The sequence below is a fragment of the Salvia splendens genome, chromosome 19, assembly GCF_004379255.2.
Source record: "Salvia splendens isolate huo1 chromosome 19, SspV2, whole genome shotgun sequence".
NCBI lineage: Eukaryota > Viridiplantae > Streptophyta > Magnoliopsida > Lamiales > Lamiaceae > Salvia > Salvia splendens.
The window spans coordinates 15,346,800-15,374,301 of record NC_056050.1 but is presented as its reverse complement, the minus strand read 5'-3'; the positions used below and the strand labels follow the sequence as shown (position 1 = coordinate 15,374,301).

Sequence of the window (27,502 nt, the reverse complement as noted above, 5' to 3'; positions counted from 1 at the left end):
ACTATTTCAGTCAGTGGGAGCTAGTGGACCTGCAAGTGTAAGCATGGATCTCAAAATGCTAGAATAATGGCAAAGGGTTATACCCAGAGAGAATTATATTCTCGCCTGCCATTTTTGCCTAAGTCAATCTGTATATTGTCTATTGTAGCCTACATAAATTAGGATGTATGTACTATGATTGTCAAGACAGTTTTCTTTAAGTAGAAGTCTTGAGGATCTTAATGGTTATGTAATACAGGGCAAGAAAGTTGAAAGTGCACTATATTTGGTATTCTTGGTACTCTACGATGATGACATCTATAAAAGTTGATAAACAACTAAGAGGGTTATCTAGCGTAGGAAACTGGTCGTCTACCCAGTTTAAGGATGATGGATTTAAGATAATCTAGTTACATTCTAAGCATCTGTGTCATTAGATTGCTAGAAAAAGAATGTATGTTTTCTTAAAGAATCCTACATCTACACAATACTTAGACACTTTAGCATTGAAAATTCCAAGAAAAGGTTTTTCTTTTTCTAGACGGAATTATTTTGTCTCAAGTCAAGTGTTTTTCGACATTGAATGAGATCAAGAAGAATGAGACAAGTTCCATAATTGGAAGTCTCATATATGCTATGATGTGTATTAAGTTAGATATTAGCTTTGCCGTTGGCATAGAAGCATGATATCATTTTAACCATGGGCAAGGACATTGGATTGGGTAAAGAATATACTATAGTACTTGAAGAAGACTAAACGGTATGCTCTAGTTTACCAGACATCCATGTTATGTCCTTTAGGTTACATCGACTCGATTTTATAATTGATTGATGATCGAGTTATCCTCTGACTATGTGTTAATGTTAGGAGTTGAAAACTGAGTCATGAAGGAGTGTGATTACATCACAGACTCTATCATGAAAATTACAAGTGTGGTTTCATCAGAAACTACTAAGGTAGTTGTTAATCTCAGTAACTTCCTAATGGCTTTGACCGTGATTCCGAGTATGTGTATGAGTATTATATTTTGTTATAATTACTCTAGTCAGGTGTCTAACTTGAGGGAAACACGATCTGATAAAGCTAAGCAATCACATAGAGATGAAGTATGAAATTAATTAAGGATTAAGTGCGCAGCAAGACGTTATGGTTTCCAAGATATCATCAGAGAACAACCTGGCAGAACTTTTCACAGAATGCCTATATGGCAACATGTTTTACACATGAGGTGAAAAGTACGGTAGTTCGATGTATCATAGCCCGAGACCTGCTTAGAGTATAAGTGGGAGAGTTTTGGCATTGGGTATACTCGAAAGCATGATTTTGAGTATAAGTGGGAGATTGTTAGAATTGGTATACTGAAAAGCATATTTCGAGCATGTTGCACGGATAGAATTGCTTGTATACAATGAACTCTACAATCCACTTTTATCCCAAGGCGAGAAGAAGTAATTTTGTCGCATTGATGTTTGCTTGTGCATTTTTAAGATGTATCTCAAACATTTAAATGTATAAGAAGCAAATAAATCTAATTCTTCTACATAGTAGACTGGTCGTGAATGACGTTCACAGAAGGTGACGTAGTCGGTTCTTTGTAGAAGAGAAAAATAATTTCACAACCTAGATAGGCTTTGGCTACCTATCGTGAAAGGTTGCAATGTCAGTCCGCATGTTTCCTTACCTTTGGAAATAAACGACACTGGTGTGGAATAGCACTGAAGGATCTAACAGTTGAGATAAGTCTTTCTTGCTATTTACTAAAAGACGAGGTCTCGGTGATTGTTATTTCTTAATCATTGTTGACATAACATTGAGCATACGATATTGATTATGCACTACTTTGATTTATCAAATGGTGCGGATTTTTCGCAATCCAAGAATCTTGATATCTTGGGTAGTGGTGATTAATGTCTAGAGGTGCTAGTATTGTTATTGCAATGAATCGTGTACTGGGTGAGTCCAGTTTGATAATATCCTCAAGAGGTGTTCGAAAAAGGTTTTATTATTCAGAAACCCGGCCGGTTGGAATTTATTCCAGAATAATAAATAAAGATTTTGAACTAGACAACTCTTGAAAAAAGATATTAATTAATTAAAGTCAAATAGCATACTTAAATTAATTAATGGATATTTATATCTTAAACACGGGAAATAATAAATTAAAGAGGTAAAGCCCGGATTACTCGTAATTTGGGATTGGACGGACAGTCAATATTATTATACTATAGTGGATGATAATAATATTCTATTGGACTTGTATTAAATTGGGGCTCAGTTTAATTAGTAAAAGTCCAACAGGTTTGGCCAAAGTCCAACCTCAATGGATCCCTAATCTGGCCCATCATAACTCTATATAACGAAGACTAAATAGAAGACAAAATTAATGATTTTAATCATAAAATTTCGTGCTCCCTCTTTTCCTGAGGAGACGGAAATTTTCATTCCCTTCTGGGGGGAATTCTGTCTTCTGCCTAGTCAAACCCTTTTCGATTTTGACAAGCTTTGCCCACCCAAAGGTCATTATAAGAGTTCGGGATACAGATTAGAAGGTTTGTGGTTGAGTATGAAGAACATCACGTGGAGAAGGCGCAAGCAATCGTGATTCTTTGGAGAATCAGATCGGTAATTCTAAACCGTAGGATTTCATGATTTAGGGTTAAATTCCTTAAGCATGAATTAATGTGCGTTCTAGCATGCAATTGATTGTTTAACATGTGAATCAACTAATCCCATAATCGGTCAAATAGATCTGTAGATCTGATTTATTTGTTTATGCATGTCTTCCGCTGTACAAGGGGCTCCAAACCCCAACACCCACCCCCACTAACCATTTTCCATTCACATTTTATTAGTATAAAACTAATATATAAAAGTAGGATCCTCGTTCCACTATTTTTTTCCACCAACTTTCCTTTACATTTCTTAAAACTCGTGCCGAATTTAAATGAGACTCCTAAAGTGGCACAAATGGAGTAATTGTTTAAAATTAGAACAACATCCCCGCCATCTGCAAAGAGACTTTAGACTAAATCTGCAAACTCAGTCGAGCATGATTAGTCGGATACCGCCAAGTGCGGGTTCAGAACACTCATGGTCAAACAATGAAAAAGAAGAAAGATAATGTACATAAATAGATAAAAAGGTAACAGAGAGAGAAAAACATAAAGAATAAAGTAGAAAATCTATAAAGTAGAGAGAATAAAGTAAGAGAGAGTAAAGTAAGAAAAAGAAAAAAAGTTACTATATATTGAAATGACTCAACTACGAGGGAACTTCCCGAAATAGAAAAATGACTCAACTATGAGAAATTAGAGGAAGTACATTTTCTATCCTTAAATTTTAAATTCAATTGAATTAAATTACAATTCATTTTTTTGTTATTGGTTATGTTAATTATAACAATAAAGAGGAAATGGTGTTAACACAAATTTTTCACAATATTTACAATATTCAATAAAAATAAACTTTTTCTTAAATATGTTTATATTTAATTTAAAATTTTAGTTCTTTCCTAAATTGTGGTAGAATGCTTAGAATGCAATTTATTTTAAACTAACTAATTTTTATATATTAATTTTTAATGTAAAATCTTGAAAAAGTTTAGTGTATCTACATTTATCACTAACAAAAAAAAATTAAAACATGTAATTATTTACTATTAATTACAACACTTGGGGTACTCATCCTTAACAACATACACACTTTAATAATAATAAAAAAACAATAATATGAAATCAATTGAAACACAATTTAATATAGTAGTATAACTAAAAAAGCCAAATCAATGTCAGAATGAGTTTAACATGAAAAATATTTATTTTGTATGTGTGGTTTATCCCGGCGATAAGATGAATTGGTTTATAATTATTTATATGTTCATGTTCTATTATCACTGGAGCTACTAATCAAACGTAGTTCTTTTTTTTTCTTCTCAATTAAATTTAAAGTAGTGATTCTTTAGAATAATGAGTTCTTTAAACACTTGTTGATGTACATTTTGCACCCAATTTTGTTTTTTAAACAAATTACGAAAATACTCCTTTAATCCTCCTTTTTTTGTATTTTTTTAGCATTTGAATTCAGCATTACAAATTACGTTTTTTTATTCTTTCTATTTTTTCATCTTTTCATTTTTCTTCAGTCAGATACAAAATACGGTTCCATTATTGAGAGAACTTTTTATGAATAAAAAATAAGTACTAATAATTGTAAATATTTAGGATTTATAATATTTCTGGATTTGATAGGATATGTTTTAAATTTATTTTAGCAATTACTCTTGTACCCAAACAAATTATAGTTTCCGTTATTTAAATAAATTATGTTTCAATAAATATCCCAAAAAGTATGCAACACAAACAAACTTTTTACCAAAATAATTCTTCAAACTTGAAAAATAATGATTTGCAGCTTCATTCAACAAAATTCATGAATTCTCAGCATAAAAGTTATTACCGGATATAATAATTTGTAAAGATAATTATAAATAGTAGACAAAAACCTATATTTAAAAATTTCTTAAACATGCAGTAGTAGATTTATTTATTAAAATTTTAGAGGCAAGGTTGAAGAAGAAAATAATTAATATTCAAGAGGACAAACTATTTGTAATAAAAAGAAAATTATTTAATTAGTTCAATTAATATTTCCTTTAGCAAAATCAATTTACATATTTCAATGGATGAATTTTTTCAGGAAAATGAAAATAGGTTGAGAAAAATAAAAATAAAAATAAAAATAAAAATAAAAATATACTCCATCTTGTATAAATAGAATTTATATACGTATTTCAATATAGAATTTGCTTAGTCGCCGATTTCTTCCTTGCTCTCCTTCCGATTCTTCCAAACCCGCTGTGTTGCCGTCTGCTCCTTCTCCCCCTACCAGTTCGCATTTTAGCCGTTGCTGCCGGGATTCCAGCCTCTGACCGACGCTCAAAGACTCCAGCAGCCGCCGTCGTCGGTAAGGTTTATTTTCTTATTTTTTATCTTTAAATTCAAGATTTAAAACTTCAGATTTTCACTAAAAAGTTTTTAAAATGGGTAAATCATGAAATTTCCGTTAAAACGCCGCCGCCGGGCAGAATCTACGGTTCGAGGTGAACGTCCTATTCTTCTACTTGTTTTCTTATTTAGGTGATCCCATATGTTTATTTTTCAAGTTGAACACAAAATACACTAACTTCGAATTTGAATGAACAAAGTTGGAGTTTTGATGAAAACAATGAGCATACTTGGTTATGATTTTGGGGCAGAGGCTATGTGCTAATTGATTTTAAAACAGCATGCTTGGAACAAAAGATTTTGACGAGAACTTGCTTAAAGTGGTGAAAGGCTTGTTGAATTATAATATGGACAAGTCTCTCTTTTCTTTAGAGTTGCACTAAACATTTTACGGAACACAGATTATAAATTGGAGGTTATTTGAACCCTAAATCGTAGCCATTTCCGACTATTCACGGCTATTTATCCATATTGCCAGGAAATCATTCAAGAGCTAGAAGAGAAGATGGTGAGCGCGCCCAATTAGATGCCTCTTTTCCCCCTCTCTTTTCAAAATTGGGAAAAATGATGTTACAATGCTGCGGCGGTTCTTTGGCACAAACTTCAACTCCATCTTTTTCACCATGTAAGCTTCACAGCCTTCGCTCCACTACGGGCTCGCTATTTTGGAGGTTTAGTTGTCACCAATACCATGGTAAAGACGTGGTTTTTCTAGGGTTTAAGCTCCAGTGTCTTTCCAAGGACTTATATTTGTCCCAAAAAAGCTTGAATAAAGGAAAAAGGAAGAAGTACGGTGGCGTTTTGCCGGTGATTTTGCGGGAATTGGAGGGCAGGAGAGATGTTGAAACCCTTCTCGATTCCTATTGCGGGAAGCTCAATCCCAAGGAGCAAACTTTGATTCTCAAAGAGCAGAGTAGGTGGGATAAGGTAATTAGGGTGTTTAATTGGTTTAAATCCCAGCAAGATTATGCCCCAAATGTGATACATTACAATGTGGTGCTTCGCTCATTGGGTAGGGCTCAGAAATGGGATGAGCTGCGCCTCTGCTGGATCGAGATGTCCGAGAAGGGTGTTGTGGCCACGAACAACACGTATGGGATGCTTGTGGATGTGTATGGGAAGGTAGGGCTGGTGAAGGAGGCTCTTTTGTGGATCAAGCACATGAAACTAAGGGGGGTCTTCCCCGACGAGGTCACAATGTCCACTGTCATTAAGGTGTTGAAGGATGCGGGCGAGTTTGATAAGGCGGATAAGTTCTATAAGGATTGGTGTGTTGGGAGAGTTGAGCTGGATTATCTAGATTTTGAGAGTGATGAGGAAGCTTTGAGTTTGAAGCAGTTCTTGCTGACTGAGCTCTTCCGAAGTGGGGGGAGATCGCGAGATTTTGGTGGCGTGGAGGAGAGTGATGTGACAAGGAAGCCGCGCCTGACGACTACTTACAACACGCTCATTGATTTGTATGGGAAGGCGGGGCGTTTGGAGGAGGCTGCTGGTGTGTTTTCTGATATGTTGAAGGCCAGTGTGCCATTGGATGCTTTCACTTTTAACACTATGATTTTCATATGTGGGAGTGAGGGGCATTTGTCTGAGGCAGAGGCTTTGCTTGATGCAATGGAGGAGAGAGGTATTAGACCGGATACAAAGACGTGTAACATTTTTTTGAAACTTTATGCTGATTTAGGGGATGTAGATGCAGCTCTAAGGTGGTTTAGGAAGATTAGGGAGTTTGGTCTTTTCCCCGATGATGCAACACATAGGGTTGTGATCAAGATTTTGAGTGAGCGTAATATGGTTGAAGAAGTTGAATTTGTGATCCAAGAAATTGAGAGGTTCGGGAAATGTGTTGATCAGAGTTCTCTGCCATTGCTTGCTAAGATGTATGTTGGTGTTAGGATGAATGAGAGAGTGAAGTTGTTGATTGAGAGGGTGAAGTCCCGTGGTGGATTTTCATCGAGGATTTATGCAGCTCTCCTCGATGTTTATGCTGAGAACGGGCTTTGGGCTGAAGCTGAGGCTTTGTTTTATGGCGAGAGGGATGGATTTGGGCAGAAGAGGGATGTGTTGGAGTATAATGTGATGATCAAAGCTTATGGTAAGGCTCAAATGTACGACAAAGCAAACTCTCTTTTCAAGAGCATGAGGAATCAAGGAACGTAGCCGGATGAGTGCACGTACAACTCTATTATCCAGATGCTTGCTGCAGGTGGTTTAGTGGACAGAGCAAGGGAATTCTTGAATGAAATGATGGATGCAAGACTTAAGCCTTCATGCTTGACGTTCTCTGCCGTGATTGCTAGGTTTGCAGAGAAGAAAAGCTTCTCTATTGCAATTGATGTGTTGCAAGAGATGCTTCTGTTAGATGTGAGACCTAACGAGATCGTGTATGGCTCGTTGATCAATGCGTTTGCAGAGGATGGGAAGCTTGAGGAAGCAAATGTGTACTTCAAGACCATGGAGGACTCTGGGATTTCTCCTAACCAAGTGATCTTGACTTCAATGATCAAGGCTTATGGTAAAATCAGATCCGTTGAGGGGGCGAGGGGGATGTATGAGAGGATGCAGATGCTCGATGGGGGCCTGGATATCGTGGCATCTAACAGCATGCTGAATGTGTATGCTGAATTGGGGATGCTTTCTGAGGCGGAGGCAATGTATGATCATCTGAGGGAGACGGGTTTGGCCGATGGGGTCACCTTTGCTACCATGATGCTCGTCTACAAGAACATGGGGATGCTCGACTCAGCCATTGAGGTAGCGGAGCAGATGAGGGAGTCGGGTTTCTTGAGAGACTGTGTTGGTTACAACAAAGTCATGGCATGCTATGCTGCACATGGACAGCTTGTCGAGTGTGGCAAGCTTTTGCACGAGATGGTGGTGGTGGGGAAGGTCGCCCCAAACAAGAAGACATTCAAGGTCCTCTTCACGGTCTTGAAGAAGGGCGGTGTCCCGGCTGAGGCTGTGCGCGACCTACAAACATCCTACTACGAGGGCAGGCCGTTTGCCAAGCAGGCGGTGTTGACTTCGGCTTTCTCCATTGTGGGGTTGCACGCCTACGCTCTCGAGTGGTGCGGGATTTTTAGGAAGGAGGAAGTAGGGTTGAGGTCGAACGCTTCTGCTTACAATGCTGCTATCCGGGCCTACGTTGCTTACGGGAGGATAGATGACGCATTGAAGATGTTCATGAGGATGCAGGACGAAGGGGTCGAGCCCGATGTTGTGACGTTGATCAATCTCGTGCATTGCTATGGGAGAGCTGGGATGGTCGAGGGGGTGAAGCGCGTGCACAGCCAGTTGAAACACGGGGAGGTCGCGCCTAGTGAGGCGCTGGTGAAGGCGGTGGTCGAGGCTTACAAGAACATGAAACGGCTTGATCTTGCGGAGCTGATCACGCAGGAGATGAAGCTTGTTTCTGAGTTTGAGCAGTTTGCAGATTGTGGAAGCGAAGATATTGATGAAAGAGATATATCTTTAGCTTGTGGAAGTGATGGTGATGATCTAAAATATTGATAGAAATACATGTTGTAATTGTTATTTAAGAATTTTGTGTATTTGTAGCTCAAATTTTACTATTTCACCTCAGCACAATGTAGATTTACCTATGTATAGATTGTGAAAGTAATGCAATGATTTTGAATCTTGATGGAACAGGATACATTTTTTCAGTTTCAACTCTTTCTGTAATATTTTGCAGGAAAATGACGGACAAGGTTGTCACATTCAGAACAAGGAAGTTCATAACAAATCCCCTCCTCTCGAGGAAGCAATTCATCCTCGATGTGTTGCATCCTGGAAGAGCTAATGTCTCCAAGGTCTGTTTTTTTGGTTACATTGTTAGTTTGCCTTCATTAATTTTGTTTTTGCTACATTATATAGGTCAGAAGTAATATGAATATATATATTTGTAAGTTAGGAGTTCTTTTAGTGTAGATTGATGTTACAGAAGATGTACTTAGTATAATGTTATGATGTTATACGAAAATAGCTCTTCTATGTTTTGGGCCTGGACTAATGTTTGTGTGCTGAGACTGTATCTGTTAATTGCAATAGTGTTTCCGTTATCTTGTTATGTTGATGAGTATGTTAATGGAGCATGAGAAGCAATAGGATTTTTGACAACACAACTACTATTTGAAAACAACATTGTATGTAGGAAGTATTTTCTTAATCTTAGTTGTCTGGAGAAGCTGTCCAGGATGTACGAGGTTAAGGATACAAATACCATCTTTGTGTTCAAGTTCAGGACACACTTTGGTGGTGGCAAATCCATTGGAAAATGGTAAGAAATTTGAGCCAAAATACAGAGTAATAATCAGGGTAATTATCTATTTTTTTAACAGTGCTTATAGTATCATTTCGGGAACATGTTTTGATAACTGTCAGCTAAAATAATAATCAATTTCGTATCAGGTGGTGGATTTTTGTGGATTATATGATGCGTGTTTAGTTACGTTATTTTCGATCTTTGAATATTAAACCTTGTTGTTACTTCCAATAGTATACTGTTTCAGTCGAAGATGTATGTTTTAAGAATTTTCTTCTCATGTTAAACATGTAAACTCCAACCAAAATCAGAGCATAAGTCATGTTTAACAGGCAGACAGTTTCTCTCTTTGTGTGTTGAAAATAAGTTGTTTCCTATATCTATCTAACTTTACTTATTTTTGGAATTCTGAAAGAACGCAAGAACAGAGCGAGAGCGAAGAAGATTCGTGGTGTCAAGGTCCTTTCATTGTGATTAGCCCTCTAAAATTGCATTGCCATGCTAACTATGGTTTTACTTGCATCATTGTGTGGAAAGAATTTTATGTATTTTGGTTTTTGCAATCTTGAAGATCATCGTTAGTTTTTATGATGTTCATGTCTGAAAGCTGTGATGAATCAATCAAATTTACCATCTATCTTAGATTATGTATTTTTGGCTGAAGTGATTCACAACCTTTGAATTGGTCACTATTATGCCAACGCATTTTTGTTGTCGATATTTGAATTTCGGACTCTTGAATAGACGTTTGTATCAGATTCAGTTTATTTATTTCATAATTAACAGTCAGCTTGCAAAATAGCTTGCGTTGAAAATCATACGATATGAACTTGATTTGGAGTTTAAGAAAACATGGAAATGCTTGATGCCACGTTAAATAACAAGGTTCTAGATACATCATACCTCTTTGTTGGGTATGGGAATCGATACGATAATAGTGGTTTAGGGTACTTTGGTATTTGGAGAGAAATATGATATAGATATATTTCACTAAATAGTGAACATGGGTGTTGGAGTTGCAACAAGATAGATAAAAATTAACAAAAAAAAAAAAGGTGATATAAAGCTTATAAATAGTTAAGAAAAGAAATTAATTGAAGGATGGGTTGTGGATTAAAAGAATATTGAAACTGACAGATTGCCTTTTGGCCAATCAATTAAATAAATAAACAAAATTGAAGTTGACGCATTGCATTGCATTGCATTGGCTTTTAATTTGGCCAATCAATTAAATAAATACTAGTATCTGTATATCAGATAAACATAACACTCCAGAGTAGCACTTATCAAATCAATTCAAATTTAACTGAAGTAGTTGTCTATCCAAATCAATGCAAAATCCATAGAAATCACGACACAATTTTATATTCCATGTCCGATGCACCAAATCTGCAAATTGTATTTTAAATTTGAATTGCAACAATACGATTAGTTTTTGTTATCTAATAGACAGAGACGCTTTTTTTTTAATTTTCAGCTGAATAATTTACATTAATACTCTAATGATCCAATCAATTTATGATAAAATTTGTAGTTATATTTCACATAACATTAACCGTGGGTGATAAGAGATAAACCACAATTTGAAATTATGCCTATGGGCAGATGAATATTCACAATTTATTAGAGTAGATGTAAAAATTTGTACATTTATAGTCGCAATACTTTGTTGAGATAAACACCAAGTGCCCATATTGGGAAAATATTTCTGTAAGCTGAGTAGCTTATCATGCAGTTTTTATTGAACACACCGATTATTTCCTGCAAACAAAAATTAAAACATAGAATAATTATATGTGGAACGTTCCATATATGTAATTCATAGCTTAACGCAATCAGATTATGAACACAGCCATGATCAAACCGGAACAAGCAAGAAGACTATACAATCGGTTGAAATGAGTAAAACTAAGAACAAGAAAAACACATGGAGAAACAATGATCCTTCATTCAATATGTGGGAGAAACTCTTAGCTGATGGATGAAAATCCTTTCTCTCTCTTTCAGCTCGAAATCAAAACTCAAATCTAACTAACTTCCCTCACTTTTCATACTCAAATATTGGGAGGGAAATTCAAAACAGAAAGTTACAAGAATTGCATATCAGTCCCTAAACTTTATTAGTTGTTCAGTTGTGCCCCAATTCCATAACAAATCTCCACCTTGGGACATAACTGGACAATCATCAGAGCATTTCCAATTACTTTCATTCACTTCAGCTGGATCAGATTCACCAATTCCATGCAATACTTCAGCTTTGATCCGGGTAAGACTTTTGTGAGCATATCAGATGCATTGTGCTCAGTTGCTACCTTTTCAATCTTTACTGAGCCCTTTTCCACTTCATCTCTCACAAATGCAGTTTAACATCCACATGCTTGCTCCTTTCATGAAACGTTTGATGCTTTGATAGACATATGGCACTATTTGAGTCACACAACACTGCCACAGTGCCTTGATCAACTCCAAAATCAGAGCAGATTCCTTTGAGCCATATGCTTTCTTTCACTACCTCAGACAAGGAAATGTACTCAGCTTCGGTTGTTGAGAGTGCCACCACAGATTGTAAACTTGATCTCCAGCTCACTGCAGCACCATACAGACAGAATACATAACCAGATTGGGATTTCCTTGTATCAATGTTTGTTGCAAAATCAGAATCACAATATCCCATTAGGGACTGCCTCACAATCTCCTTACTCCCATCAAACAATATTCCATAATCCTGAGTACCATTAAGATACTTCAATATCCATTTTAAAGCATGCCAATGCTCCAGACCCGGATCTGCCATGTATCTACTCACAACACTTATAGCTTGGCTGATATCTGGCCTTGTACACACCATGGTGTACATGATACTTCCCACTATGTTTGCATATGGGATCTTGTCCATCTCTCTTCTCTGATCATCATCTTTAGGGCTCTGATTCACACTAAGCTTAAACTGCTGGCTCAGAGGCATACTCACTGATTTGCTAAGATCCATCTGAAACTTCTTAACTACATTCTTGATGTAATCTTTCTGAGTCAGCCATATCCTTTTCTGATCTCTATCTCCTATGATCTCCATCCCAAGGATCTTCTTTGCATCTCCAAGATCCTTCATGTCAAACTCTGCCTTCAGATCTGACTTCACCAGCTCCACCTCTTCCTTATGCTTGGCAGAAATCAGCATGTCATCTACATATAATAGTAGATATGCCACAGCAACTCCACCTCTTCTCTTGATGAAAACGCAATGATCATACAAAGATTTCTCAAATCCAATCTTCTCTGGACTTCTTAATGCTTCTTTATAAGTTGAAGGCTCATGATATTCCATCTCTTCCATCTCTTCAGCTACTGCCAAGGCATAGTGCATCATATCAAAATCATGAATCTGGAAGGAAGCTTGATGTTTCTTCTGGTTCTGTCTCTAGCATTTACTCTCTCTGGAGTCTTACTGTCACTCTCATGCTCAAAGGATATATCAGTGTTGACTCCTCTTGAATTACTCATAGCATCTGATGGAGCTTCTCTCTGATCCTCCACCTCAAATCGAACTCTCTGAACATCTTTGTTGAGGAAAGGCATCTCAGATTCTCTGAAAATGACATCTCTACTAATAACCACTTTCTTGTTTCCTTCCTCACAGCACCATAATCTGTAGCTTCTAACTTCCCTCTGATAGCCAATCATCACACACCTGTGGGCCCTAGGTTCCAACTTTCCTTGTTTTATATGAGCATATGCTCTACATCCAAAGGGTCTCAGTCTTGGATAGTCTCCACAAGATCCATACCACCTGCTATCTGGGGTCTCATTCTCAATGGCAGCAGAAGGAGATTTGTTGATCAAAATAACAGCAGTGGAGGTTGCTTCAGCCCAAAATGGCTTTGACATTCCAGAGGATATTAGCATACACCTCACTCTCTCTAGGATGGTTCTATTTGCCCTCTCAGCAACCCCATTTTGTTGTGGGTTGTGAGGTACTGTCCTATGTCTCTTTATCCCCTTATTTCTACAGAATTCATCAAACTCATAGGACAAGAAATCTAGCCCATTGTCAGTCCTAAGGCATTTCAATGGCTTTCCTTTCTCCAATTCAACCTCTGTGCACCATTGTTGAAATCTCTGGAATGTTTCTGATTTCTCCTTCATGATCACTATCCATATCTTTCTTGAAAAATCATCAACAAAGGATAAGAAATACATGCCTCCTCCAATGCTATTTACTGGTGCTGGGCCCCATATGTCACTGTGAACATATTGGAGAGGCTCTGTTGAGGTGTGTTTGCCCACCCCATATGGTAGCTTCTTACTCTTTCCAAGGATGCATTTTTCGCAAGATCCAATGACCTTTTGTATCTCAGATTCAAGCATCTGTATCATGTCTTGTTTCACTAACTGCTTCAGCCCAGTGTCTCCAATGTGCCCGAGCCTTGCATGCCAATTGATGGATTGTTGAGTGGAATTCACAGATCCATCAACTGCCTCAGCTTGTAGATAGTAAAGCACATTGTTTCTGATAGCTCTCGTCACCACTTGGCTATTCTTTGTGACAAGCATCTCTCCAACAAAAAGAGTCAATTTGTAAGCTCTCTTCTCAAGAAGACCTAATGAGATCAGGTTTCTTTTGATGGATGGGATGTATCTGACATCAGTGAGTGTCCTCAAGGACCCATCATCCAACCTCAAGCATATGTTCCCCACACCTTTAACTTCACACACATGATCATCTCCCAACAATACCGAGCCATCTGACTCCTTTAAATCCCAGAACCATTCAAGATTAGAGGACATGTGGAAGCTGCAGCCTGAATCCATGATCCACAGCTTGGCTATTGGGCTATTCTGAACCACATTGAGGGCTCTGGCTTCTTCAACTTCTTCAGTGATAGCCGCTGTTGTCCCTTCTTCCTTGTGATTTTCAGCTTTCTTCATTTTCCAAGCAAAACAATTTTGTTTGATGTGTCCTGGTTTCTTACACCAGTAGCAGCTTCTTGATTCCTTCTGATCTCCTTCCTTTGTGGCTCGTGGCTTCCATTTATCAGATGAGGGTTTCTTGAATTTAAATGGTTTCTTTGATGCTGCTTTCACGTTGAGGCTCTCAGCAGCTTGATCAATGTGCTTGCTGGTTGATTTCTGCATCCCCTTAAACTTTAATGCAGAAAATACCTCTTCCAAGGTCACCTTTGAATCTCTCCCCAGAAGTATGGAGTCCTTGAACTGCTCAAGACTCTGCGGTAGAGCATTCAGTAACATCAAAGCTTTATCCTCATCCTTCATGGCATCATTCACGCTCTCAAGATCATCGATGCTTTTGCAAAATTCTTCCAGTTGATCTGCAAGATTCTTGGAGTCAGAGAACCTGAAATTGAACAACATTTGCTTGAGATGCAATCTATTGGAAATCGACTTTTCCATATAGATCTTCTCCAATTTCTCCCATACTCCTGCGGCATCATCTTCTTTCTGGACTTCCCTCAAAACTCTATCACTGAGGCACAAGACGATGGAGCTATACGCCTTATATTCCATCTCTTGCGATTTCGCCGCATCCACCTCCTGTGTCCCCTTCTTATCCGTCTTGGATTTCACATAACGCCTTGCTGCATCAGAACAGCTCTCATCTTCAACCTCCACATGCCGAAATCATTTTCGCCGGTGAATCGCTCAATGTCGAACTTTGCGGTGGGCATTGTTGAATGCGTCGTCTTCCTTCGTTTCCACAGACGGGCCAATTTGTAATTCGTAGCTTAACGCAATCAAATCTTGAACAAAACCAAGATCAAACTGGAACAAGCAAGAAGACTATACAATCGGTTGAAATGAGTAAAACTAAGAACAAGAAAAACACATGGAGAAACAATGGAGATCCTTCATTCAATATGTGGGAGAAACTCTTAGCTGATGGATGAAAATCCTTTCTCCCTCTTTCAGCTCGAAATCAAAACTCAAATCTAACTAACTTCCCTCACTTTTCATACTCAAATATTGGGAGGGAAATTCAAAACAGAAAGTTACAAGAATTGCATATCAGTCCCTAAACTTTATTAGTTGTTCAGTTGTGCCCCAATTCCTTAACAATATATTAGTACAATTAATAAGAAGCAATCAATCCAAATAAAACATTATATAATCCTTCGGTCTCCAAATAATAGAGACTTTAACCCGTAAAGTATGAGAGAAAGAGAAATGTAAGTGGGTAGTAGTGGGAACCATCTTATTAGTATTGTAATATGTTGTGTCGTGAAAAGATTTCCAAAAATAGAAAGTCAAATAATTTTGTGCGATGAACTAAAATGGCAAAATGAGACTATTTTTAGGGACTAGAGAAAGTATTTTATACCTGTTGCGGGAAATCTCCATTTGGCATTTGCGAATTAAGGAGCACCTTAGCTGCACGATGAAGCGGAGCCGGGTCCCTAGTTACTTGGCCTGCTTCAACAAGTGCTAGTAAAGCCCATGCAGTGCTAACTATGTGGGATTTGTTGTTGCCAATGTTTGTGTAGACATATATATATATATATATATATATATATATATATATATATATATATATATATATATATATATATATAATGCAGTTGCAACACTATTAGTATTAGTATTAGTTAGCAATTAGAAATGAGTAAGTTTTGCAATACCTTGTTTTGGCTAGAGAGATAGGATTCAGCCCAGCCACCAGAGGCAAGCTGTTTGGAGAGTAAAAAATGAAGAGCTTTTCTGAGAGATGGGCTGTTGTGATAGGTCTTGCCGCCGGCTATCAGTCCACTTATTCCGAACCATGTTCCGTAGGTGTAGCACACACCCCAGTTTCCATACCATGATCCATCACCTAACTGTATGCTCTCAATAAACTTGACACCTTTGTCTATGCATCTTTCGATCTCCTTTGCTCGATATCCTGGATGCATTTTCTTGAACACCTTCAGGCCTTGGATTGCTGCTGATGTGCATTCCACATACCTATTTCATTATTTATATTTATTAGCTAGCTAAACAATTCAATTCAATTCAAAGTTGGTGTTGCATTTCTAATTATGTGAATGTAGATAATGCTCACTGGTAGTCGATAATGATGTCCCCGAACGTCTCTGCTGGATTGATCATCTCTAGCCAATGGTATGATCTCGTTAGTTCGTACGATGCAAAGCCTCCACTGCTATTCTGCAAGAAGGGATCAGTCTAGTATATATCAGTATGTGCACAAAATTAGTTGAATAGCAGCTGAAGCATAACCTGAAGGGATAAGACTAGGTCGACTGCCTCGTACAACTTCTCCGCTTCTAATGCTTCTCCACTTATATCCGAACCCACCTGCGCCAGTAGAAGGGCTGTCTTGAGCCCTTCTGCTGTACAATTTGAGACTGGCCACCCATTGTCTGTGGTTGAAAATGGCCAACCGCCTTTAGACCTATGCCGGTACCAACAACTCAAGCTTTCCTCTCTCATCTATCATTCACACACATACTATTCTCATTATAGTAACATTTTTCATCTCCTTATACTTCTATACACACAAATTCTTACATACTTGCGAACGTTTGATGAAGTCGTGAGCCCTTCGAAGCATCACACCATATTCACTAGAAAGATTGGTGTTGATTATTGCTTGGACTGCCAAAACACAATCCCAAAACTGACTCCCATTGTATCCCTGCCATCACCAATTTAAACAACATGCATATATACATTCGTCTTAATAAATATGCGCAAGCACGCACCTGCATCTTCATGCCATCCTCAGCTAGCCACAGATAGTCCTTCAGTCTCGAAACGTGCCTTTTCACTGCCAACGAGTTGGGATTGTCAATCCACCTGCACAACATGTTTAGCACCTTATTCACAGGTCCAATGCATAAATAATTTATCGTTTCGTCTTCATGCTGGATATGGTCCATAACATAGCGAAGCGCTCTATGTCTCATCTTTGAGAGAGGCCATCGCGTAAGAAGAGGCTCTGCAAACGTGTCGAGACATTTCTAGAGAATATCTTGCATGAGTGGATGCGGGGAGTACATATCCTCCTTACAGCATTGGAATCTAACTGAATTCCACTGAATGAGGTGGTAGGGCTGAGGATATAACTCTTTCCTGAGAGATAGAACAATGGCATTAATTGGCCCTACGAACCTCTTAGCGAATAGATACGATATGGGAAGATAAACCATGCGACAGTGGCACCACATGCGGCCCGGATGGATTGGGAGGATATAGGGAAGATGCCAGAGCTCTGGAGGCGTAAGGTTATTCCCATCCCATTCATACACACCAAGGACAAAGAGAAAACACTTTCCCCATGAGGGAATGTAGGTAGCGCCACCATGCTCGAGAATCCACGTCCTGTCCTTGCTCATCGCGCCATCTCCCTCATCCATTCCTTCTCCCATCAGCCTCAGGCTCACGTAGTTAAGGGCAGTGCAAAACATGCCACTCTGCCCTTCTATATGCAACCCCCACCCTCCATCAATATTCTGCACTTTCACTTTCATTCATTCAATATCTACCTATATACATATCATATAAACTAAAATAACTTCACGAATCTACCATCTACCTTTAGGAGCGTTTTGCGTTTTAAAACATACACAACAATGTTATAGGTTAATTCATTAGTAGCATATATAAAATTGGGAGGTAGACTAGTGATTAATAAATAACCGTGTAACAAACATTTTTAGATAACACTGTTTATTTTATCGTTTTAGTTCACATAAGGGATAAAATACGAAGTTCATTTTAAAATCGTTTTACGATATATTATTAAAAGGACATCGTCCACAATCTAAAAATAACACGTGTTATCTAAAAATGACCCCAATGTTTAGTTATACGATTTGTCACTAAAATTTAGTTATATATAGATCAGGGCCCTATGGATTACACACCTAAAATAAGAAATCTATGTTAACTAATTTTATGTTTGCACAAAATAGATCAATTTTGTAATCGAGATAAACAGAAACCTAAAGAGACAAAGATTTACGTGGTTCTGGCTACGTCCACGAACAGGAAACAGATTGTATTCAGATTGTATTGTATTCAGATTGTTTTCGGATTACAGAGTTATATGCCCTACTTCTATATAAATAGACACACAGACGACTAAGCCCAATAAGACAATTAGGGCATAAAACAGAAACATAGCCCCGTTTAGCTAGCGTCAAACTATACATATTCAAGGCAAACTAACATCTATGTTAACTAATTTTATGTTTGCACAACAATTAAATTTTATAAAAATAGGCCACTTGTATTGAACCAACTCAAACACAATGAATTATGTATATGCCCTCCAAACTAATTATATAGGTATTTTTTTCGATTTTAGGACATCCCAATTATATCGACTTGAGCGCCCATTACGAACAATGATATAATCTGCGAAAAAATTCAATAGGAAGCTCGTTGTTATGTTGCATGATTTTTTTACTGTGTGTGTTGTCCTAGGGGTAGTGGTTAATACATAGAGGCCAAAGTTGTTTGAGTGTTGCGGTCTTGAAATTTATGTATATTTTATGAATTAGAAAAGAAGAAGACGAGAGTTTGTACCAAGAATGGGAGGAGAAACAAAGGGCCGGCATAATCACCGGACCAATGTCCATCCTCGGCTTGAAGAGTGGCGTAGAATCTCAGCGCCCCTCGCAACGCCACCACCACTCTCTCCTCACTCACTTCTTCTCCGCTTCCTACCTTCGACAGATCCATCTCACAAATGTTCTTCTTTGCAAACTAATATAATCATGGATAAATTATCAATATCTCAACATCCTTCATCTCCTATATATACATTTCAAAAAAAAATTAGTACTACTAAATAAGACCTGAATGCGCATTAAGAGATTAGAACTATGTCTGACCTCGTAGCGAGTCGCTACGAGCCTTGTCAATGAGCAGTTGCTCTTCTTCTGCCCCGGGGTCGATTCGAATTCCCAAAACTGTCTTCCGGTGTGATTGTTGAAGCTTGTGAGCCATGGATCATCATCACCTTTAGAGAGTTTCAGTCTCCACATTTTCGATTTTTTTTGTCTTATCAACTTACAACTATATTGAGTTTCACTAATTAATCATCGTGATACTATATGTAGTGACAAACGGCCTTGTTCGCTTCGGATTAGAAAATTACAATACTCAAGTGATGGAGACAGAAATATTTGTTGGGGTGGATAATAATATTAATAAAATGCAATAAGTGACTTGAATCTACAAGCTAATGTTAATAATGCAGTCATAATCTTTTTTTTGTAATCAACACAACAATAAAAATATCAACATATGAAATTGAAATGAAGCCACTCCACGACATGAAGCATTTATTAAAAATGGTGCAACCAAAAATTTGAACCAATATAATTATAAACGACAGTACTACCTTTTTTCTATTAGCAATTTAGATAGAAATTTAAAGGTTGGGCCACGGTGAATTCAAATTCGAGACTTCGGCATTTGACGTTAATTACTCCCTTGTCCACAATAGATTATACTCCATCCGTCCCATTAAAGATGACTCACTTCCTTTTTAGTTTGTCCCAATCAAGATGACTCATTACTAAAAATGGAAACACCTATTGTCTCTACTTTATTCCCTATTTCTTACTTTATTCTCTCCACTTTAATCTCTTCCTTGGGACGGAGTTACTTGATAGAAAATAGCATTTTTTCTTTTGTGAATGAATAATTTAAAAATCACATGTCAATGGACTCAAACGTGAGATATTTTATCTCAAATATTAATTATATAAATATATATACTCCCCCATCTCTTAAAATAGTCTCTTTTTTTTTTATCTTGGTTCGTCCCAAAAAAATAACCCTCTTTCTATTTTTGAAAGGTCTTGTTTTTTTCTTATGAGGTTACTTTTTCTATTTACTTCTCTCCTACTTACAAATTTCACATTAAAAATCGTGTCATTCCTAAAGTCCTTATTTTTATGGGACAGATGAAGTACATGCCATTAGAACAAAACGCTGGGACACATAAAAATGATCTTGATGTGTAAGTTTTAATTAATAATTTTTTTACGAAATCAAATGAATAACAACAATAAGGAAATTGTACGAATATTTTAATTTAGAAATATTAAGTTTCAGTTGCACCCATTCGTCCCATGTCCATGGTCCCTGGTTTAGATGGTCCATTCATTTAGTGGTGACTTAGTAGCTTAATTACATATAATATGAATAATGTGTACTCAACTTGTAGGCCAATGGCGTGTATCTATCGAAGTTTAGAGATACTAATTAATTTCTGTCACAACATGCATAACTTCTATTGTTATGTAGCATTCATGAACTTTAAAATAGTTGTACGTATTTGAAAGAGAACAAGCGACTGACTATGAGGACCACGTTGAAATAAACAAATATAGGTATATTTTACATATATCTCGATTTAATGAAGGGGAAATATTCCCAAATTATTAAATAGAGAAAGATGATCTCAGCAAGGCTTTTGATATGAAAGACATTGGGTGTGCCAGTAGAATCCTTGGCATGGATATTGTGAGAAACAGAAGTAAGAAGGAAGTATGGATCAGCCAATCTAATTATGTCAGTAGAGTGATTGATAAGTTCAATATGAAGGAGACTAAGGAGGTTGGAACTCCATTGGCATTACACTTCAAGTTGTCAAAACGGCAGACACCAGAGAGTGAAGAAGAGAAACAGGAAATGCAGCTAATACCCTATGCTAATATTGTTGGCAGTATTATGTATGCTATGATTAGCACCAGGCCCGATGTAGCTCAAGCCATTAGCGTGACAAGCCGATTCATGGCAAGCAACACTGGTTGGTACTCAAATGGACCCTGAGGTATCTGAAAGGTGCAAAGGAGTATGGTATCTTGTAAAGGGGCAATGAGGAGTTGAAGGGGGAAGCTTTGGTGGGGTACTGCGATAATGATTTTGCTGGCAACATTGACAACAGGAAATCGCAGATAGGTTATATTTTCACTTTGTTTGGTGGGGCTATCAGCTGGAAATCAACATTGCAGAGTGTGGTGGCCTTGTCCACCACTGAGGCCAAGTAAATGGCCATCACTGCTGCGGTGAAAGAAAGGTTTTGGTTGAGGGGCATTGCTGTAGAGTTTGGGGTGGAGCAGAGGACTATTCCAATCGGTTGTGATAACAGTGGTGCAATAAGATTGGCGAAGCACCAGGTTTTTCATGAACAAAGTAAGCACATTGATGTGCGTTACCATTTTGTGAGGGAAGAGATTGAAAAGGGAAATATATTGGTGTTTAAGGTGAGTACAGCAGATAATCCGGCCGACATGCTCACAAAGCCATTGAACAAAGAAAAGTTTGAGTAGTGCAAGGAGTTAGTTGGCATGAGGAAGAAAGGATACTGATCTTGAAGCCATACAACCAAGGTGGAGATTTGTGGACTTTTTTTTTTTTTTTTTTTTTTTTTTTTTTTTTGGACTTGTGGCTGCTAGTTTGAGCTCAGGAAGTAAGCTGACTCGAAGAAGGAAGTGGGAAGAAGTCACGTGAGCTAAAATGTGATTTTAGCACAAGTGTGAAAAGTAATTGCTAGCCGTTAGATGAATCTTAGTAAGATGGATTAACTCTTAGCCGTTCCTTTCTTTTGCTTTTGTATCAGTAGCCGACTTTACTAAGTAACTTGCTGAGAGTTTTTCCCCAATTCAATTTGTAATCTGTAATCGAGAGTTCTTAGCAATACAAGATTCCTCTTCCATAATTTTTGTTCTAGTTTTTCACTTGTTACTCAATCAATTCCAGACGTGCTTGCCAACATAAATAAAGTAATTGGATGCAGCAGCAACCAACAAATATCTTAGAGATTACTACGAGTGCATTTATAAGTTACAAAATACTATAAAAAGGTTAAGAGGGTCCAAAAAGGTGTCTCGTACTCAACCTTTAACATAGAAAATTATAATAAAAAACAGATAGAACATAGATAATGAAGATGGAAGATAGTTTCATTAAGCTGAATCAGGGATTCAGGATTAAGATTAAATACATCACCAACCAAATCTACCAGCCTAGTACTAAAGACCATTGAACTCTAGACATCCTCACTATGTAGACAGTAAGCTAACCCTTGTACAGCACGGTGAAGAAATGCAGGATTTCCTGGATCCAGAGGGAGTCTTCTCAAAGCACTTATGGCTGCATATTGCAGATTGCTTCGGATGACCTACTGATGAATTACCATCCAGAAGAACGATGAAAGTGATTAATGTACTTAGTTAAAACAGTCCCAAAAACACAGAAAAGCTTAATACATCAGTTTTGGTGAGATGCAAGCCGCTGATAAAAATGAAGTTTAAGATCCAGTGATAAACCACCCAAAGTTTCTTAAACTAAACATACATTTAATAAAAAATGGAACAACTAATGCAAAGGATGGAATGGACGCACTAAAAGTTTAGGAAATCTATACAACAATTAAACTAGAAATCTTAAGGACTAGTGAATTCTTATAACCAGCTAATGACATCCTGGTGGATAGATGATAAAAATCATAATAATATAATTTCAACTAAAATTGAACAACAAAGTAGGGTGTAGGAGTATGAAATATCCTTAAAAAGTCATTTATTAGTCCTTTTTTACCATCTCTCAAGGCAGAAATATATTTACAATTTAACATTGCATACAGCTGAGACAGAGACAATAAGTTATGACTGGTCTGGATGCATATAATAACTCAAATTAAGAATATCCAAGTATATCACAGTAAAAGATGGAGATTAGCACTATGATTGGTAGCCAAATGGATGTAAATTAATAGTCCGAGGTAACTAGAAGTCAAATTCATGCAGCCCTAAGATGACAAAACAGTATCCCAGCCTCAGAGTCGAATGTAACACAAAAGATACGTCTAAGGAATAATCAGAAGGTGCACCAAGCAGGAAAATCAACAGGAGAAGACGTCAAGAGAAACATTGTCATTACCTCCTTATCACCTCCCTTTAATCCGAAAATTCCCTTCTGAGGTTCACCAACCTGGCAATCAAAAACTTCTATTTGAGTATTCAGAGTTAGTTATACAGTTCTCTTTTTTCATTTAAGAGATAGGTAGAAAGTTATAACTAAACAAACCTTTTCTAGAATGCTGAACACAATTTCATACAACTTGGATAGGATTTCGCTTGAAGGAGCATAAGTAAGAGCCTTCAGCGCTTGCAGCCTACGTGGATGAACTACAAGAGAAATTAAAGAAATAAATTGCAAATCTTCAGTTGAAGATATTACAGAACTTTGTTTGATATTTCAGAACCAAGAATAGCTACATTTAGACAGCATTTTTTCACAAATTGGTGAATTACAAACTAACACACACCAGAACCTTTAAGATCATGTGAAACTTGAAGATTAAAAAATTCAATTCATAAATAAAAAAACTTTACATCCACCCCCAACCCTATGCAAGCTAGAGGTCCCAGAAGACCAGACCAATGGGAATTCTCATTCAGAAATGCGCCTTATTATTTTGGTGTGCTAGAAGTAATGCCCCTCCCATATGGTACTTTATTGACCAAATACAACTACTATGCTGCATGTTAACAACTCAAAGTGAAGGTCAAGAAATCAAAAGGTTTTTTTACAACAAGGCAACAAGACCGCAAACTTCTACACTATTGAAGGATTAGAAAGGGGGGTGGCCATATTTGAATACAAGGATGCTCCAAAAATCCAAGCCTGTAAAGAATTTAAACCTTGATATTTTCACTATCAATAGACAAAAAACACAAATTCAAGAAAAAGGTAAGCTATAAACGAGATAGATAATAAGTTGTTAAAATATGTGAGAAAGTGTCATTACTCACATTCAACTTCTTCATTTAAAGCTTCAGAAGTTAATCGCTCAACTACGCGGGGAACAACATCAGCTCTCGTCACACCACCAACTGCATCAATGTCAGCCAGAGCATCCCAATTTAGTGTAGGCATCCCACCACCAGGGCTTAAACATTGTGAACCAGAATCTGATAGAATTCTTGCCTGGTAATAATAGACATACTGCAGTACAATCTTATCCTCACACTGCTGGTCAAGCTAGAGTTTGGAATAAACAAAAGGATAAGTCACTTCTCATTCATAGAAAACAAAGATTGACCAGTTTAAGAAACTTAGTGAAAGTAACTTGAATACTGAGTAAAGTGCATCACATCACAACATCAACGTATGGCCATGGTTTATTCTGGAAGACTCTTGAATCATGACATAGATGAATGCTCGAATGTATAACAAGAATGTTTAGAGCTAAATCTTTAGCTTCTTTTCTAATAGTGTTATTGATTGGGACCATTAAGACCATTCATCTTATTATTTTATTTCACTTGGACAGTGGACCCCCATCCAAGAGATTTTGGATATCCGAATCTTTTAAACATAAACCAACCATCGTAGATCCCTTTAGACAAGCAACATTGAATGAAACTTTCAGTTTGATCTTAGAACCTGACTACCCCTTTCCGTTGACTGAAAAACAGATGAAAACACTAAAGGATCATAAGTTGTACCCCAGTTTCCTTATTCGCATACTGTCATTTTTAAATATTGTTTAGGGAAACAAGCACAGTACCAGAAAACTACGGATATGCAGCCAACATCATGAAAAATGCACTGGATGACTAACAATAAGTAGGGACTTTTGGGACTGCACCGGTTTTAATGGGAAATTGGTAAAGTACGGAGGAAAAGAGAAAAGTACTTGAAGTAGTATTAGTGGTCAGTGGAACCTGCCTTATATTAGTGTAATGTGTGGTGAAAAGGTTTCCAAAAACAGAAAGTGGACTAATTTTGTGGGACAGACTAAAATGGCAAAAGGAGATTATTTTTGGGTATGGAGGGAGTAAGTAAAGAATTTGTTATAAAAACAAATTTAAGTTTCAATAGCTCTTGTTTTTTCTTCTTGAGCTTAAAAAGCTCCATTCGTTTCATCACTGCAACAGCAAATCATGTCAATTTTTATTGATATTTTTCCAGGGAATTACTGATATTTTTCCCACTGATAGCAGATCTTGTGAATTTATTTGCTTACCATTTCTGCATAAACACATGGGTTTATCTCTATGTTCAAACAGTTAGTGAAATGGAATCAGTAAATTTTTCAGGGTATGATGAATACATCCTTAACAGTAAAGAGATTTAATGGTAAAAATTAAAATAACTACTATATAACTATATAACACAGTTGATTATAATGGAAACTTTGGATCAGACTCAAGAGGCACACACCCCTCTCGTCAAACTCCTACTATTATACCACTACCAAGCAACTTAAACATCATCCCCTGTGAGATTGCTTCAACCAGCAACATCATCCGCATTTCCCGAGCATCTACAATTTCCCATCGGTAACCACTGATAAGCTTCTGTTCCCACAGCGCCTGCTCTTCTAGCTGATTTCTACATTGCCTTTAATAACTTTGGATTACAATTATCATATAGGTTCAAAAGCCAGTTTCCTCATTTCATTTTGGTTAGTATGGCATTGTATTTGAGAAGGAGTCATTGATAATATAAATCAGCTATATTCACAATATTCAAGTTCATTACCATTTTTATGGTTGTTGCTTGTCTTAGTTAGATCTCTTCTTGCCTAGTTATGATGGTTTGTTCAGTGTTAGTTGATGTACACTTCAGTAGTTAATTATCTGGATGTGTACGCTGTAGAAACTAATTTTTTGATACCATATCATAGGACAAGACCAAAGTAAAATTCTTACACAACAAACTAACTAACTTGGTAAAGGAACTTTGGGAAGCTCAACTTGATAGCAAAGTCTAATCAAATAGCCAAAACTAAGCTCTAGGTTTTTCTTCACACAAGCATCTGGTTCTTATAGAAAAATCGTACCAATAAAAGTGACAGTGCCAAAGACGGGTCCACAGAGTTGTAGACAGCGAGCTTTGGAAATACATGGTGCACCAATTGCCTCTGTGAACTTTTCTACAAATATACACCAAGAACATGGAAATCAGGAGAAGAACTTATCTAACACCTTGAAGGCCAACAATAAATAGATAGAGAATAAAAGCAAACAAAATAATAATACTTGATCTGACGAGGCTGCTAGCTCGTGAATACTCCTTGCAAGTTGGACATAAGATACTGGCTGTTACAACCAGATAAAAGCATCAGCAGCTAAAAAGTCGTACCATTAGGAAAAAACAACGACTATGTAACAGCTTATGCAATTTCATATGATCATAACTAAGTGCAAGTTCATCATGGAGAGAAATTGAGTAATGCAGTTATAATTCAAGGTAGATCACTAAGCTGTTTACGATTCATGAAAAAAATACCTCAGGCGAATCAAATCCTATCTCATATCACCACATATCTCAAAATCAAGTGGGGTGGAAATACAAAAATTAAAAATCAAGAGCTTCTTCTTTTTCCTTTGGGGCATAATATTGGCGCGAACTGGATTGAAAGCAGCCTTGGCAGCAGAGATGGTATCACTCTGGATCTGCATCAGAGTCCCCTTCTTCGACCTCCGTTCCACCACCACCGGCGGGGTAACTGAGGCCGCGGAATCAATTGGCGGCGGCGCCGTGGTCGACGCCGCAGGTGTGGGCTTCGACGAGGAACTGTCCGAGGTTATGAGATCCATGAGCGTGGTACCCGATGACTCCTGAAAAATTGAAAATGAACAATTAAACAGGATTGATTTCCCCAGTATAGGAAGGGACGTGAAAATTGGAAACGGCAAATCCAAATTGGGAAGTAGATAATTGAGTGAGGAAAAAGGGAAAGGAGATCCTTGAGACCAACCGCCATGGACAAATCTCGGCGAAGTAGCAGGAAGAGAAGAAGCGGTCGACTTGTTTGTGTAGTGATCGGAGCCTTGTTTTTTTAACTTTTTAGGACTAAAATTTTGGAGTTAAAATATGGCACAAATCTGAAATTAAAATTGAAGGAACTTTTTTCATTTTAAAAAAATTTAATCAAAATGTCATAATAGTGTCTTACCTGCTAACATTGTATCTCTATATAATATTTCAAATTATTATACCAAATATAGAAATTTAAAAAGTCATTTATTAACCAGGGCAGTTTCAACAATCTCCAATAAGATTGAGTGTGTTAAATAAATAAAATAAAGTAAAGAGAATAAAGTAAGAAAAAGTAGAGGAAGAAAGATAAAAAAGTTATTATTATTATTTTGGCCATCCACAATAGGAATAGCCCAGCCATAGCCTAGCCACAAACTCCTCCTGCCACATCATCAACACTAAAAATCCTCCTGCCACATCATAAATAGCCCAGCCATAGCCTAGCCATATCAT

General features: G+C 37.3%; 2 protein-coding genes and 1 long non-coding RNA gene across 4 annotated transcripts; 2 read left to right on the top strand and 1 right to left on the bottom strand.

Annotated features, from left to right (window-relative positions):
* The first annotated feature begins 4,794 nt into the window (after positions 1-4,794).
* LOC121778393 (pentatricopeptide repeat-containing protein At1g73710-like) lies at positions 4,795-8,645 on the top strand. The gene is given in 3 exon segments (XM_042175741.1): positions 4,795-4,942; positions 5,462-5,608; positions 5,699-8,645. Coding segments are annotated over 2 exon segments (2,853 nt in total). The 5' UTR covers positions 4,795-4,942; positions 5,462-5,547; the 3' UTR covers positions 8,491-8,645.
* Positions 8,646-8,681: 36 nt separating this feature from the next.
* LOC121778429 lies at positions 8,682-9,886 on the top strand. The gene is made up of 2 exons (XR_006045673.1): positions 8,682-8,792; positions 9,660-9,886. It is a non-coding gene; the product is annotated as an uncharacterized LOC121778429 (long non-coding RNA).
* Positions 9,887-22,158: 12,272 nt separating this feature from the next.
* On the bottom strand, positions 22,159-27,106 carry LOC121778421. Of its 2 annotated transcripts, XM_042175776.1 has the most exons (8): positions 26,988-27,106; positions 26,516-26,847; positions 26,266-26,325; positions 26,067-26,159; positions 24,031-24,259; positions 23,303-23,403; positions 23,156-23,206; positions 22,159-22,394 (listed from the first exon to the last, which is right to left on the bottom strand). In XM_042175776.1, the coding sequence occupies exons 5-8, from the start codon at positions 24,152-24,154 to the stop codon at positions 22,263-22,265; spliced, it is 408 nt and encodes a 135-aa protein (XP_042031710.1). In that variant the 5' UTR covers positions 24,155-24,259; positions 26,067-26,159; positions 26,266-26,325; positions 26,516-26,847; positions 26,988-27,106; the 3' UTR covers positions 22,159-22,262. The 2 variants fall into 2 exon arrangements, with proteins under 2 accessions (XP_042031710.1, XP_042031711.1); XM_042175777.1 differs by having other exon boundaries at positions 24,031-26,159.
* Positions 27,107-27,502: the final 396 nt, after the last annotated feature.

What these genes read in the sequence shown, in the direction of transcription:
- LOC121778421 (XM_042175777.1), bottom strand. Translation starts at nt 24,154, where the DNA reads ATGCCTACACTAAATTGGGATGCTCTGGCTGACATTGATGCAGTTGGT. An exon ending in TGTTCAGCATTCTAGAAAAG is followed by an intron (nt 23,207 to 23,302) that starts GTTTGTTTAGTT and finishes TTTGATTGCCAG; the next exon opens with GTTGGTGAACCTCAGAAGGG. An exon ending in TAAAGGGAGGTGATAAGGAG is followed by an intron (nt 22,395 to 23,155) that starts GTAATGACAATG and finishes ATTCATCAGTAG; the next exon opens with GTCATCCGAAGCAATCTGCA.